Raw genomic sequence first — 15,908 nt, 5'->3', positions numbered from 1 at the left:
AGAATTCATTTTTAAATTATTAATTAATTAATTGAGGAAACAAACCCACTTTGCTCAAAATAAAATTATATAATGAAAAGAATATGGTCCGGGTGCGGTCAAGAAAAACTCAAATAGTAGAAATATACTAATTTAATGAGCCAACGTTTCGCCCCACGTTGCAGGGCTTCTTCAGTTTTTAGTTTTGACTGCCGTCAAAATAGCCCTGAAGAAGCCCTGCAACGTGGGGCGAAACGTTGGCTCATTAAATTAGTATATTTCTACTATTTGAGTTTTTCTTGACCGCACCCGGACCATATTCTTTTCATCTTCACACACGGTCAATCAATAATCTTCCTAAAATTATATAAGAATACAATTTATTTCATTTTGATTTGTAACAATATAATTTTTTACATATACGTATTTTTTTATTCAACACTTTGGTAATGTTTCAGCCTTTTTAACTTCGGCCGTTTTTAATACAAATTACTTATATTATTTATATTAATATATACCGATAATTTTATAATATTAATCACATTCATAGTCGTTTTACTAGTTACTATAATAATATTGTTCAAATAGGATATTGGTTGGAAAACTGAGGTTCTAATAGATAATGATTTCAAGGATGTCGTCCAAGGAATATTTTAATTTATAAATTATAGCTTTAAAGTTGATATCGGATGAAGATTAGTTCAGTAAACTATTTGAAAGTTTTACAAGAATATAAGGCATTCATTTGTTGATTCATAAGTTAAAAAGTTTTTTTTTTATTAACAAATAAACATTTATGTAAACTAAATTCACTAACATGATCTGTTGCTTCCTCACAATTGAAGGTAAGGTATTTTATTCATGCGAATTTAAAAAAAAAGTTATATCCTGAAAATCAAAAATTTTCATTTGCATTTTATATGTTATACTATTGGGAAACAAGTTTGGTTCCTTGTCTGTCTACAATTTGTATTTAGGGATAATCGATCGAACTATAAATCCAATTTTTATGAAATTTTACGTATTTTTTTTTTTTAAATATGGCTTATCCAATGGATTTTATTCTCAAACAACAAATCAAATTTATTAAAAAAAAAAAATAATAAAATATATTCTTGTACCTCTAGATATAGGTAATTATGTACTTACCTGGTCCTTACATTTGTGCTTTGCAGACCGTTTTGATGTATGTTAGCAATATTTTTCACATCATTTAGGTAAAACAAATTAATGCAACTTAAGCCCAGTTGCTTGAGGGAATTTGTTAAATTTGCATCTACTTCTATTTAATACATTCCATGATCAAAGAAACTCCAAAAATAGTCCCAAGCCAACTAGATACTTCAATGAAGCATTTAGCTCAACAAATAGGAAATTGAATGAAAAATTTCAGGCCTAAATTGAATTAAAAAGCTCTGCACTTTCTATCCCAAATATTTCCTCTATACTGCTGCTATGTGAGAAAATAATTATGTTTGAGCCAAAATTTCCAATGAACAGTTTTCAACAGATCTTGGTATATTTGTAGCAATTTCTTCTATCAATCTACCTCTGTCATGATTATCTCTTGAATGGGTGGACCAATTTTGTTAAATTATTTTTTTGATTTGACTTCCAATTCCTGTAAATCAAATCGGGCAGCTTGTGTGCAATAGCCTAAAAATCTGTTTTATGTAGTCTTACTAGAATATTACTATATTCTCTCGATAAAGGTCTTTTACTTTTTGAACATGGAATAAATTTACAAGTAAAAGTAGGAAAAAAGGTTATGAAGAAAATTAAATTTACATACAATTCTAAAAGTATACATTTTATGGTGTAATAAGTTTTGTCATGATCATTTGAAAAGTAATTAAATTCTCTACAAAACCTAAAAAAAAGTATCAACCGTACAACTATTATAAATACATGCTACGTTATTAGACTTTAATCTGTGTTTTTAAAATTAATAGTATATTATATACAGGTTCCCATGAAAACTCACTTTTTATTAGTTTTTACAAATAATTTAAAATAAACAATTTTTGCAGGAGGAATTAACAACAGAAGCAGTTAGGAAAGTGGTTTCAGTGGACTCATACGTACTTTTAGAAGTTTTATGAGTAAGCAAAAAAATGGGAATTGAAAATTAATTACAGTCCACTGCCCTGATACCAGAGTATGAGCCTGTTTTTAAAGTTATTAAAACTATCTCTGTTCTTTCCATTCTTATTACTTCTACCTTGAATATTTAAAAATATACGTATAAAACCATAACTCTGAATTTTTAATGACAAAATGATAGTTCTGTTGAATAAGTATTGAGTTGAAATTATGTACATCACATTCACACCAAAATCATGAGCTAAAGAAAAAATAGTTTTACAAAAATTGGTTATATTGCAGTTATGAAATTAGGATTGATACAATAAATTATTCAAAAAATATTTTATTTTTAACAAAACATAAAACATTATTCAGTCTTTAAGTCATTGAGACTTAAAACAATGGATTCCCAAATATTGGCATCTATAATATAAAAATAAATATAAGAGAAAAATTTTAAAAAACCATAAAATATAAAATAATTTGACATCATCAACAATACACAGCTATGATAATGCAAACGATTTAGAAATAGATTGCTAAAATACAATCACAAAAACACTTGAAAGAAACAAATGTTGAAAAGTTCTAATATAATTATTTACAATTCGACTAATATGCTATAAACACTGTACATATTAGCATGTGTTATATATATTTACTATTTATATTATATTCAAATTTACATGTCTTTTTATTAAATAAAAAACTACATAACTGACATGTGAGCTTGTAAGTATATATAAGTGTAATTCATACGGCCTACAGTAAAAAAATAAATATTACATTTCGACATGAAAGCCTAACACTTTTCCTTTTAAAAATTGGGTATTCAATAAAATTAATTTATGAGGTATGTTTTTCTGAGCCTATCTGCGATTGCAGTTGCTAGCGCAGCTCCTTTTCCACTTCCATCTTCAGCAAGCATTAGTTTAAACTGAAACAAGGTGTAGAATGTTTGTAGTTATAGTTAGTATATAATACAGTTAACTTTAATTGACTCAAGTAAAATGGTAATTGAATAATTATTTCATTAGTAACAAATATAAGTCCTCCCAAAATAAATGGTGCTTAATTTTCAGTATTCAAATTTGTGTCTAAGGTCTTAGGATTTCTATACATTTTTTTTTTTTTTTTTTTAATTTTTCAAAGAAAACCCTTTTTACCTTCTACTTATTTATCTTTATGAACACACTAATTTAAAAGGATTAACCATGAATAAGAGAAAATAATACAAACAGAATAAGTAAAAAAGAATATAAAATAAATATTACAAAGTGAAACACCAAGAATGACAAATAGTATAAAAAGGACATTTGAAAAATATGATCACAAAGATATGAAATTTTGGATTATATAATGATAATAAACTAGAAAAACACTTACCTAACATAAAAGACAAAATAGAAATCATTAACAAAAAGGATATAATACATAAAATTAATTTTAAAGAATGCAAAGAACAATGATTTAAAGGAGAGACATCACAAAATTTAAACAATAGAGTCAAACAACATCTATGTTGTTCTATCTATCAATAACAAAAACATAAAAACCAAAGCATTAGCAAGACATAGTATAGAAAATAACTATAATTTTGATTTTCATAAAGTAGAAATTTTAAATAATAGTAGAAGCAGAAAGCACATTGAATTAATAGACATAGCTAAATATTAAAAATGTGGTAAATTTCAAAATCAACAGAAAATGTATAGGACAACATTAAGTAGATATAATTAACAAAATTAATATATAGCATTAATCAGTGTGGCATAAACAAATCAGAGTGGTATCAAACTAAACCTTCTGAAATAAATAAAAGTTCAAAAATCCAATTACAGAGAGACTAATAGATGAACACATGAAAAAAATTATAAATTGAGAATGAAATATTATATTATAATGAAGAATTACATTTTTTTAACATTTTATTTTATGATATGCCCTCTCCATACAGGTGTGAAATTTGGATGCATGAAAGTGATCCTGAAGAACTATTGAGGAGGGAACAAAATAAATACATAATTAAATGAACCCTTACTGGATGTTGAGGAGCAAGCAGTTTCACAAACTTTTCCATCCATATCTTGAAACGAGGATGGTGTTTGAAAAGAGAGCCATCGACTGCAACGGTTACAAACGGCCTCTTCATTCGTTTTAATACTTCAGATAGACCTGAGGGTATCAAAAGAAAGATGTTAGTATTTGAAGCAAAAAAATATTAATCATTAAAAAAATGAGAGTGTATTTAAAATTTACAAAATAATAATTTAGATAATTGTAGCATAGAAGTGTAGGAAGAGCATCATATCACATAAACTGTATAGAAAATTACTTAATCTAATTTTGAAGTTTATCTTGCTCAACTGATACATTATGGGTTTATAGCAGTCACTAAAGAACTGTAATAGAAGAAAAATTTTAAGAAAAGATTTTTGAGCATTCAAATTAAAACTCATGATTTAACAATAACTCGAGCAACTAACAATTAATATCAAATCACATTTACTATTTTGTTTATTTTGATTATTAGATCAAATATGAAATTTAATAATGATTATTTAAATCTAGGGTACTATAGAAAACAAATCTTTAGAAGATTTATTTATTTGTATGCATGATTTAACTACATAAGGACCACATGCAGTATAAGGAACTATGCAGCCTAAGAGTGATAATGTCAAGATTCAATTCTCGGGGTCACGGCGAAATAAATATTAATTCACCCAGGTGGGAATTGAACCTACAACATTCTGAACCAAGCACTCTGGGCCCACATCCCAATGTGCTCAGCTGTGACGTCCTACTTTTTTTATTATTATAAATACATAGACTGTACTCATTAGACTCTACATCCCTTAGGATTGGATGTCAATATATATCAGCATCAAAAGATTAAATCAGAATTAAAAATTATGTTTTAATCATTTTTTAATTCACATTTCTTTCTTTTTTAAATAATTTTCAATGGATACTTACAAGCTGAAACAAGCATGGCTGCTCTGATAGAGACAACTTCAGAAACGTACTTAACTACTTGAATATCATCTTCGTTGTAATCTAAATCAAATAGCTTTAAAATTTCTTCAGTTTTGCAAAGAGTATTGTTCACATTGTCTCTGAAACAGAGAAAGTCAAATTACAAAAAAGACATCATAAGCTAACTTAATAAACATTGAAAGTTATTGGGTACTATAATCTATTTAAAAAAGGCTGTCTGTATGCCTCTGTCATTGGTATTGTTAATACTGTATGGCATCTGCTCTATTTCTCTATTGTATCCATAGAAAATGTATAAGTAACTATTGTAAATACTGCCACTGCCCATTTCTATTTTTAAGTTATATTATTATAATTAAAGCTTTAATAATTTAACAATGGTTTAAAAAACTGAAGGTATAAATATATAACAAATCAAAAATTAAATAAATATATAGAAGGAAAGAGAGAGAGTGAGGGAAAGTGTAATTAAAATCGTCCCCTGGATGGGACTCCCCACTAATTAAAAAGATTAATAATAGTAGAAGCAATGGGTGGTTGACTTTTCTAATCTATAAAACTTATAAATTGTTGTGGCCTGGTCATTTGTCAACATAAAATAAAAATATAAAGTTTTATTTTTAGTTGTTTTTACAGCAAATATATCTAGCCCTGAACCAAAACTGTAATGCTTGGCGATGTATCTCGCTCAATCACTAAATTTTTTTACAACCCATTGAAGGATGAGCTTCCCACTTTATAGAGAAAAGAAAATTTCATTTATTACAAACAAATAAATACAAGAAATCTCTACATCCCTTCGAATCATACCACATATCCTTTAGAAAACAGTATCTCAAAGCAAAGATTGTTCTATTAATACTGGCAAATAAAATATATTTAATCATCTGGATTTTCTCTTCAGGAAGTCTGATGAGTCAATTCATAAAAAATGGCTGTGCTAAGGAGAGGTGAAGATGCACAAATAAGTTATGGTAGAAAAGAGAGAATAGTGTAAAGTGTGATATGATTTCCTATATGAAATTATGAGGTTTAAAGTACATGAATATGGGACGTTGTACCATGTTATGATAATTTAATACAAATTTCACTCAACTGGAAGTTATTAACCTCAACAAATTGTTTATGAATATTTAATCATTTATACTTACTCTTCGATGTGAGAAACATATTGTGTAGAGAACGAATCAATCTGTTGTATTTTCTTGCTGAGGATTCCACCAAATATGAGCCTGTGATTAGCCAGATTCACCAAAATAAGCCTCACTAACTCACCAAGATATTTGCCACTTATGTACTTTTCAAACCTAATAAAAAAAATAAATATATATAAGCATATATATTATAAAACAAAATAATTAGAGTAATAATGGATACTATTTCATAGAACTTAACTCCTTCCAAAAGTCTTTTATGGACAACTTTAAGAACTCTTTTTTGGTGAACACATTTTCAGAGAAGAATCTGATCCCAATTTTTTATAAACATGTATAAATAATGTTTCATTTAAATTATATAACATATAAACTACTGTATGCAAATACTACATCACATCTTGTTTTTATGAAATATTTGTTTAATTTTTTTAGTTAGTCTCATTACACACAAAAACTTAGTACAGTCAATTTCAAAGGTATATTTTTTTGGTGACGAAACCCTTTTGGCACTGGTAGCAAAATGGCAGAACTCTTTTGGTAGAAGAAGGTAAATGGCATAACCCCTACATTATCATTTGAAACAAAAGAGTGTCAAATGTCTTTTCAGCAAAAGCAAAGAAACGCTAGGATACCTAGAGAATACTTGTGCAAAATTGAAGGAAATCTATGGTGGTAAGGTTCAAAACTAAGTTGAATGCAGAATGCATATTCCTAAATTAATTCACAGAACCCTTGGAAGCGACTCACTGAATCCACTGTTCTGCAGAACCCCAGTTGGGAACCACTCGTCTAAGGTATTGGGAATTAACCCAATCTTATTCTATGAATGCGATCTTCAATTTTTTTTTTTTTAATTTTGATAAAGTGCTTATTTTTCAATTAACATAAACCATGAAGCTCACTTATCACAACATGATTATGTCAGAATTGCAATTTTTTTAAAAACTGAGATAATTTTTTTTTTTTTCCTCAGTCCATATTTTCGATAGTACAATTTATTTATTTCACATTACAAACATAAGGGTCTAATCACTAAATGAAAACAGAAAGAAAAATATCAGAATAATGCAACATTTTTTGTACAGAATTTTTAAAAAATTTAAAAACCAAAAAATTTTCCACTAAAATCTAAAGTGCATTTGGTACAAGAAATGTGAAAATTATTGTTTAATAGAGCTTAAACAAAGGAAATAAATAACACTTACGTAAAAGAACTCGTAAACAAAGAGTTTGTATCGACTTGTTTATCGAAGTCTGTTCTTATGAAATTCAATAATCCTCCATCACCAAAAGCTCCCCATTCGATGTCAATAATTACCTGAAAAATTGTTACAATAATTTTTATCTGTTGTGTTTCAAAATATTATGATATGTTCATAGTTGACAGTGGAATAATTAATATTGAGAGAGAGGAGTGGACAACACTAATAAGTGGTAATTATTTTATTGTACCAACATTTTGGCCTGAATTTCAGAGCTAAGTGCAAACAAGTAATAACAATAAAAAACTGTAACACAAGAAAAAGATCATAAAAAACAATGTGAAAAATACAAAAGAAGACAAATAAATTTTTAAGTTAGAAAACCATACTAGTGGGTATATGTAAATAATAAAATTAAAAATTAAAGTAATGAGAAAATTATATAAAAGCTTGAAAATGTGCAAGTAAAGACTTTTGAATTTTTCACTTTTCTCATTAAATAAATTTATAATTTTATTATTTACATATCGATGGCTTACTTCACATTGGTGCTAAGTATACTTCCACTAACTTTACAAGCAATACAATTAAAGATTCTCTCTTTTCGGAAAATTATTACTTTTATATTATTTGTTTGAATGAACAGAATTAGATTTTATACCTAAATCTGTTCAGTCAAAAAAAGAAAGTTGTCATATTACTAAAAGAAAAAAAAGAGAGCTTAGTAACATTGATTTATAATCTAAAAGAAGTTTAATGTTTTGATTTATTTTATTTATAATTTATTATGAAATATCAAAAGGTTCAAGAGTAAAATATTAATATATATGGGTAAGTTAAACCGGTTTTTAAATAATTTAAATACCAATTATAAAAAATTGTTTTGGTTTAAGAATTTGTATTTTTTCCCTAAATTTAGTGGAAATTTACTTAGCTCCGTTGTGAAGTAAGCCATCGATAAATGTACAAATCTGATTTTCTAATTTTTTTTTCTTTTATATTTTCCACTTTTTTTCTTATTATACATTTTTTTAAAACATAGTTGTCATATTGTTTGTACTTAGCCCTGAACAAGGCTTGAAATTCAGTAAATTGTTGGCACAATAAAATATATACCATTTGTTAGTATTCTTTACCCCTGACCGCATCCTCTCCCCTGCTCTTCCTGACCATTTTCTCAGAACATAATATAAAAAGCTAATATTTATATTTAAAAAATAAAGAAAATTATAAGAACAAATCATCTTTTAATTAGTAAGAGTAGTATCAATAATGTTGTGCCATTGTGACCTCAACAGATTCTAAAAAATTAGAATGACCTTGACTTAATGGTAATTATAATAGTAATAAAATAAATTATTAATTCATACATAAAATTAATTTTTTTTAAATTACTAATTTATTATAATGAGAAACAAAATATTACTTCTTTCTCTCCATGCCTTTCTGCCTCCCAATGAGATACCCTTTCAGCTCTTTCCATATAACATGCGTTGCTTCCAGTACCAAGTATCAAGCCGACAGCTGCATTATTGTCCAAAATACATCCTTGTAATAGTGTCCCTAAAAATTTAATGTTATCATTACTAACGAAAAATAACAGCTAAGTTTATTATATTTGAATCACAATTTAATTTATTTCATACCAGTTGTGTCATTCAATATAGCTATTATATCCACATTCAAGCCACCTTTTTTATGTATCGCATTGCTAAGCATCTCCACCACATCATTTCCTTCCACGCCAGTTGATGCAAATGATTTCGTCCATTTTATTAAAACACCAGCATCTAAAGCTCTCTGATGCATAGGGAAGGAAAAGGTGAAGCCTGAAAAACAGTTTAAATAATTATCTCTATATTTTGTTAAAAGTAAAAGCAGCAGTAATTTCTTAAATTTATAATATTAATATTATTTATAAGTATATGATTATAGAAGTTATAACAATATATTAATAATGTAATGAAATTGTAATACTCAATTTACCCATAGGTAACTTCCTATTAGCTACACCATGCTTATGAACAAAGTCATGCAAACAGTCCGCCAGGTAATCAAACAGGTCTTCTCCAGATCCTATCCTAAGTGCATCAGAAATATGGTATTGGTTAACCTCTTCTCTCACGATGTGTCCTTTCTGCAAACCAACTAAAAGAATCCTGAAATTCGTTCCTCCAAGATCTAAGGCTAAATAATCTCCAGTTTCTAAAAAAAAAAAAAACCAAAACCAAATAAGGATAATTTTATAACTTATGAATATTTTTAGACAGTCAAAAAGTTAAAGTTATAAAAACCTAAATTCAAAATTTGTAAATAATAAAGGAAGGAAGATAGTCTAGGTGTGGTCAAAAAAAGAATTAAAACAGAATAAAACTACATATAAAGCGCCAACATTTCACCCAAATGTTAAAAGAAAGACACAAAAACTAAAAATATCGCAAAGAGTGTAAAATAACATGAAATATAAACTATAGTAGGATTATAAAATGTAAAAAATATGTGAGCATTATATAAATGATTTATTTTCCTTTTTCTCGACCTTCATTTTCCCCTTTATTTATTTCTCAACCTTGTTTCCTTTATTTTTTTTTTACCTAGTTTTTACAATATTTGGTTTTCCTTTTCTTGTGTCTATTAATCTATTTGATACTAATCCACCCGTTCATTTTAGGCCTAAATATTTATTGCTGTATTTTCTGTTTATACTTAACTTCTGTACATCTTATTTCTATTTTCTTTAATTTATACTGCTCATTTATTTAATATTCATATATATATTTTATATAGGTATATTACATGTATCATATATATTTTTTTACATTTTAAAGTCCTATCATAGTTTACTTTATATTTCATGTCACTATACACTCTTAATCTGTTTACAATATTTTTAGTTTTTTTTATCTTCCTTTCAGCCCTAACAAAGCCATTCAAAGTGGGACAAAATGTCAGCGCTTAATAAATAGTTTTTTACAACTGAAATTATTTTTTTTCCCCCATCCAGACCATCTTCCTTCATTAATTACATATGGTCAATCAACGAGCTTCTAATATGTGTAAATAATATTTCCTATCATGACCTAGATTAATGAATTTCATTTAAAACCAGCAGAAATAAAACTCATATATCTACAAAAATAAATCTTTCTTCAACCTTTGATTATAATCATTAAAAATAATTTGCAATTTTTCTAAAAATTATATTTTATAAAACATAATAAACAAGTATACGGAGGGAGGGTTTTTTTGTTAAAAACGAAATTCAGCTAATCTATTATACTATATTTATCACAAATCCCGAGAGCACAAATTAAAATGTCATCGTTAGAATAAATTGTTCATTTTTATTTATTTATTTAAAGTTAAATTGGTTAGTGAAAAAATGGGCACTTTAGGGAATCATCTAATCTGAAATCTCAGAGCTTCATAGATCCTTAGATGATAACTAATATTAATTTAATATTTTAATTAAATTATTAGTTCAATAATTTACTTTACCTGTTCCTTTTAATAATTCTGGGATATAGGTGTTTTCCATGAGTAACGTCGAAGGGCGATCATTAATTCCATTTTCCATTTCATCAGCAAAAATATCTGATACTTTGAGTACATTTTCACCAGTCAGTCGAAAGCATTGTAGTAATTCTTTGACCTAAAAGTCAAATCAAGTTAAATTGAATCTCTGATATATTAGATTTCAGTATATAACTGAGAAAACCAAGTAGCTATAAAATTATTTTAAATTTAAAAAAATAATCATAATCTGTTGGAAGGTTTGGGCCTTATAAAACAGACTTTTTCTTATGAAAGGTATTATTGTTAATAGTATTTGTACAAATAAAACAACAAATCCAGGAAATTTCCTAACACAATAGACTTCTAATTATGGTAATCAATTATTCTTTAAAAAATAAAACTCATTAAAATAAATGCAACATATTTAAAAATAGCAGTAAGGAATAAAAAATTGCATAAATAGAAATTTAATTAGTTTTAGAATAAACAAAGGCTGACTTATGAAGATTTGATATGCAAATTAATACCTCTTATTAAGGTATATAAATATTTATGTGCAATATGTATAAATTATAATTGAAATGTATTATTTAGAATCATAGATGGAAATTTAAAGACTAATAATTTATTTAAATAATTTTTAGTTATAAAATATGATGAGAGGATTTCATTACTTTATTTTAACCTCTTCATCCAAGATTGAAATAAATAAATAATTAGATAATAAATAGATTGAATGAACAAATAATCATGTACCTTTTCCTCTGTTTTTGGATTGGACAACACCAGTGGTGCATGCTGCTCCTCCACTACTATATCGATAACCGAGGGTTCTGGTCTAATCCTCATTTCTTTCCTGAAAACAAAAACATAATAAGAATATGCTTTACAGAGACAGTATTTACAATTTTTTAAAAATATTTTTTCAATATTTTGTTGCTAATGTTGAATGCGAGGGTGGTGGACACAAATAATATTTTTTTACTGTTATTACTGTTTTATTAGTTATGGTTAAATAACATAAGCCATTCTTACAGTAGTGATAACAAACAACACAACACACACAAAACAATGGCTTGCTGGTAACCTACGACTGACTGTTGTAAAACCGTTACAAGCCGTTACAATCGATGTATTCACAGTTTGCCATAGAGCAATTACTTTACAATAAAAAATGAATTTTTACATCTCACTTCAACAGTTATAAGCATTTAGCATCATAAGTCATTAGAAGATTAAAATGAACAACATAGATAATATTCTACATATATTATTTTTTGTCAAAAAATAAAATATACAGTAGGCAAAAGTGAATTTCCAACTTTTCAAAGAGAGAAAATAAAGGTGGAAAAATTGAATTTTCAATATATAAAGGTGTTTCTTTAAAAACAGTATGGACTAGCAAGCGATATATATTATCAAATAAAAAAAATTAATAACTTTTCACAAAAATAAAAAATTAAAATAACTTTAAAGCAAACAGTTTTAGATTTATGTGTAAAAAATTTTTTGAATGATATTTAAAACTAAATAAAGGTAATTTTTTAGACTGTGATGGATAAGCATGCTAAAGCAGTATTGAAACGGTACAATGTTTGATTTTTTTATTAACTAAATCTATCTTAGTGTCCCAAATCTTGCTATAATTCATCAAATGACTAGGGAAACCCACCCAATTCATCGAATTAAAAGTACTTAAATTGATAAGCATAACAATCTATATTACCTACTCAATAAAAAAAAGATTTATAATATTTAAAAAAGGTGTAGTATATTTAAAATTAAAGGAGTAACTGAGAGTTAAAACCAAAGTATAATAAGTTCAATTAGTTCTTAGATCTTTTTGATACACACAAATCCAGATAAAATAAATATAAATTTTTGATACATGTTGTACAAAAAAAACATTATGTGTTTTAAGCAATAAGTATAAGTTTTCTTTCAGCCTTTCTTGCTGAGAAACAAAAAAAGGAGGAAGATAAAGAATATTAACAAATAAATGTTTTCAGTAACTAATCATGTTTAATTAATTTAGATGTGACAATTTTATGAAACTGATCATTTTGAATGATACAAACTGTTATTTAAGCTGCAAAAAACGAATTGCTTTAAAATTTTTAAATTTAAATTCCAATTTAAAATAACGAATCATAAGCTGTGAAACTACAAACTGTCCCTAGAGCTATTAAAAAAAAAAAATAAAACTTCATTCTAGACATTTCTCCAAAGTATTATAGTTTTCAGAAAAAATTACAACTCAAGCGACAATATTGTACTTAAAAATATAAATATCAGTTATAAAATAAATTAACAAAATATAATAAATAGAGAAATATTTATTTATTCATTATTTTTATGAATACTTTTTAATTTTTTGTTTTACCTTTCAGTATAGATAATTTAAATAAGAAATCCAATCTTATATTTCATGAACAGTGACTACTCACAAACTAAGACCAATAAATCGACTTAAAATGGCTTGGTCATCAATCAATATGAAAAGTAATTTATTATAACTGTCTTGGATTTCATTGTTGAAAATTCAGTTAGATACATTTAAAAGAATACATTTTTTTCCATAAGCTCATCACAATATTGAAATTGATCTTTTAAATTATATTAATAAATATTTAATTTAAGAGAATTAGAAATATATTCATATTTGATGAACTCTAATAATTACACTAAAAAAAAAAGTTGTTTCCATGGTGATTGCATGCACTTCAGATTAAAATGGGGCTTTTAACAACTGCACAAACATCGTCTTATCTACTTGAAAACAAGTTCAAATTGTTTTCTCTTCTATGGGGGTTGTAATTAAAGATATTAGGATATTGGTTGTTTAGTAGTTAAGGAACTATACAACAATAATATTGGGCTGCCCAGCTCAGTGGTTAAGACACAGTCTTACCAATTTGATGTCTATTGGCGGTGCCGGTTCGAATCCGCCCTGGGACGTTGACTTTCTTCATTGAGTGGCGGTTCCACAAAATGAAGAATTTTGACCCCCAACCTTGGATAGGCAATACAGGACTAACCAATGGGAGTCTTGGCCCGAAAAAAAAAAAGAAAAACAATATAATTTATAGAATGCTTTAAGAACCTGCCATACACAAGACAGTAATAAATGTTATAGATAAAAATTTTACAATCAAGTCAAATATAAGTGAAACCATGTCATATAATCATAATTTTCTTGAAGAAAAAGTTTCAAATATTTTTCAACAGTACTGTACCTCTACTAATTATGAGAGGTAATCAGTTAAATTTCAAAACCTCATTCCTATTCTCATCTGCTAGAATGAATATTTCAAGATTGGAACTAATGAGAAAGAAAAAAAAAAGAAGTATGTAATACTGACTCAGAAATATGTTGAAGCAGCCGGGATGTCCTATTACAACAATCTAAGACTTCATTAGAAACAGAGACTGTTTATTAACTAAAATGTACATTAATTAGACAGATACCAAGCTACAGGAAGACTAATTCTCTCCTTTACCATATATTATTATATTTTCGAACACTATATAATGTTTTTTATTAATAATGAAGAAATGAAGATGTAAAAATTAATAAGAAAAAAAATGTTTTTAATTACATTAACATTACCATTACATAACACTACACTGATGAAGAGCTACAGTGAGAGTCAAAATACTTGCCATTAATAAATAATTAAAAACTATTTTCATATTTCTTGACCGCAACCCCGATCATATCCTTCTAATTAATTTTTCTAGTATAAAAGTAAATTAAATATTTAAAAAACATTCATTTGAATTTCTTAGAATGCCTGATAAATTTAATAAAAGATAAACACTGTTTTCCATACCTCGGACAAACCAATAACTAATTCCAATAAGCCTTCACTCCTAGATTTAATTTTATTTTTTAATGAACATACTTTATAAATATATACGATAATTCTTCCCATGCTGTTGGATATGAACTATATAGTAAAGATACTATATTATCCAGTATTTACATTAAATTAAAAATAATAATATAAATCACATAAAAATCAAACAAACTGACTACTGAAAAATATGACATTAAAACTGGCAATGTTTATTGCAAAATGTTACGCCTACCTTGCATTATTAGTTTAGTACCTGCACAACATGAGATAAGCTATATTGATAAGAGAGAAGCAAAATATTGGGAAAATTAAATTTCTAAATACAGGACTGATATTGCTACAGAAAAAGTGATAAAAATATTAAAAGATTAACCCCGGGGAATTTTATTTTTTCGTCAGATCATGCATTAATACGTTAATAATACTTTTCTATGGCAGAGCTATCTATTTTGAAGACGTCATGTAGAATATTTTATTAAATATCAGACACTATTAAAATGTATATCAACTAAATAAAATTTATACATGTATAACCAAGAAAATGTTATATGGGTGGATGAGAATCCAAGCGGTACCAGTGATTATTTTATTGCAATCTATCAGTGCATGCACTAAATTTATGCATCAATATTAATAAAATCGTCAAACTATTACTAATTAATTATACATAATTTCATAATTTTGTCAATACTAAATCATAAATTTGGTTTAAGCATAGGTAGATAGCAACAAAATTATTTTCGTAAAACAATTACTTGTAACCCCTAGGCTTTTCACCTACTCATATAACGTTCATGGCCAGTCTTTATAATGTGCACTAAAGATGCATTTTTAAAAATTTAAACAAAAAATGTTTAGTACACAAAAGTAATAAAAAAAAAAAAAAAATTCTATGATACAAATATGATAAAAAAAGTTTTGGTTTTATTTTGAAATGGACGTGTTCTAAAGATTTTACTATAACTGGTGTTTCTTTCTCTAGAGTGGTTCCTCAATAGACTGTCCCAAAGCTAGCGGGTAGTCAAAAAGTAACCAAAGTCTAAGGTACAATCTATAGAATAAGTAAAAAACAAAATAAAATAATTTCTTTTTTAATGAAATCAGCCACT

The 15,908-nt window shown here is 26.8% G+C and overlaps 1 protein-coding gene across 2 annotated transcripts in view; it reads right to left on the bottom strand.

The window, feature by feature from the left end:
* Positions 1–2,503: 2,503 nt before the first annotated feature.
* The window catches only part of LOC106684904 (hexokinase-2), a 51,314-nt gene continuing 37,909 nt past the window's right edge, over positions 2,504–15,908 (bottom strand). Inside the window, exons 2-11 of one of the 2 annotated variants that reach the window (XM_014427236.3) lie at positions 11,696–11,795; positions 10,922–11,075; positions 9,410–9,628; positions 9,070–9,252; positions 8,850–8,986; positions 7,427–7,539; positions 6,216–6,371; positions 5,044–5,183; positions 4,106–4,239; positions 2,504–3,001 (exon numbers count right to left, since the gene is read on the bottom strand). In XM_014427236.3, coding sequence (XP_014282722.1) covers positions 2,906–3,001; positions 4,106–4,239; positions 5,044–5,183; positions 6,216–6,371; positions 7,427–7,539; positions 8,850–8,986; positions 9,070–9,252; positions 9,410–9,628; positions 10,922–11,075; positions 11,696–11,788 — 1,425 coding nt within the window. In that variant the 5' untranslated portion in view covers positions 11,789–11,795 and the 3' untranslated portion in view covers positions 2,504–2,905. The remainder of the gene's footprint in view (positions 3,002–4,105; positions 4,240–5,043; positions 5,184–6,215; positions 6,372–7,426; positions 7,540–8,849; positions 8,987–9,069; positions 9,253–9,409; positions 9,629–10,921; positions 11,076–11,695; positions 11,796–15,908) is intronic. The other variant, XM_014427235.3, reaches the window with a different exon arrangement.

The sequence above is a fragment of the Halyomorpha halys genome, unplaced genomic scaffold (assembly GCF_000696795.3).
Source record: "Halyomorpha halys isolate HHAL.00 unplaced genomic scaffold, Hhal_1.1 Scaffold627.1, whole genome shotgun sequence".
In the NCBI taxonomy this organism is placed as follows: Eukaryota; Metazoa; Arthropoda; class Insecta; order Hemiptera; family Pentatomidae; genus Halyomorpha; species Halyomorpha halys.
This window is presented reverse-complemented; position numbering and strand designations above follow the sequence as displayed.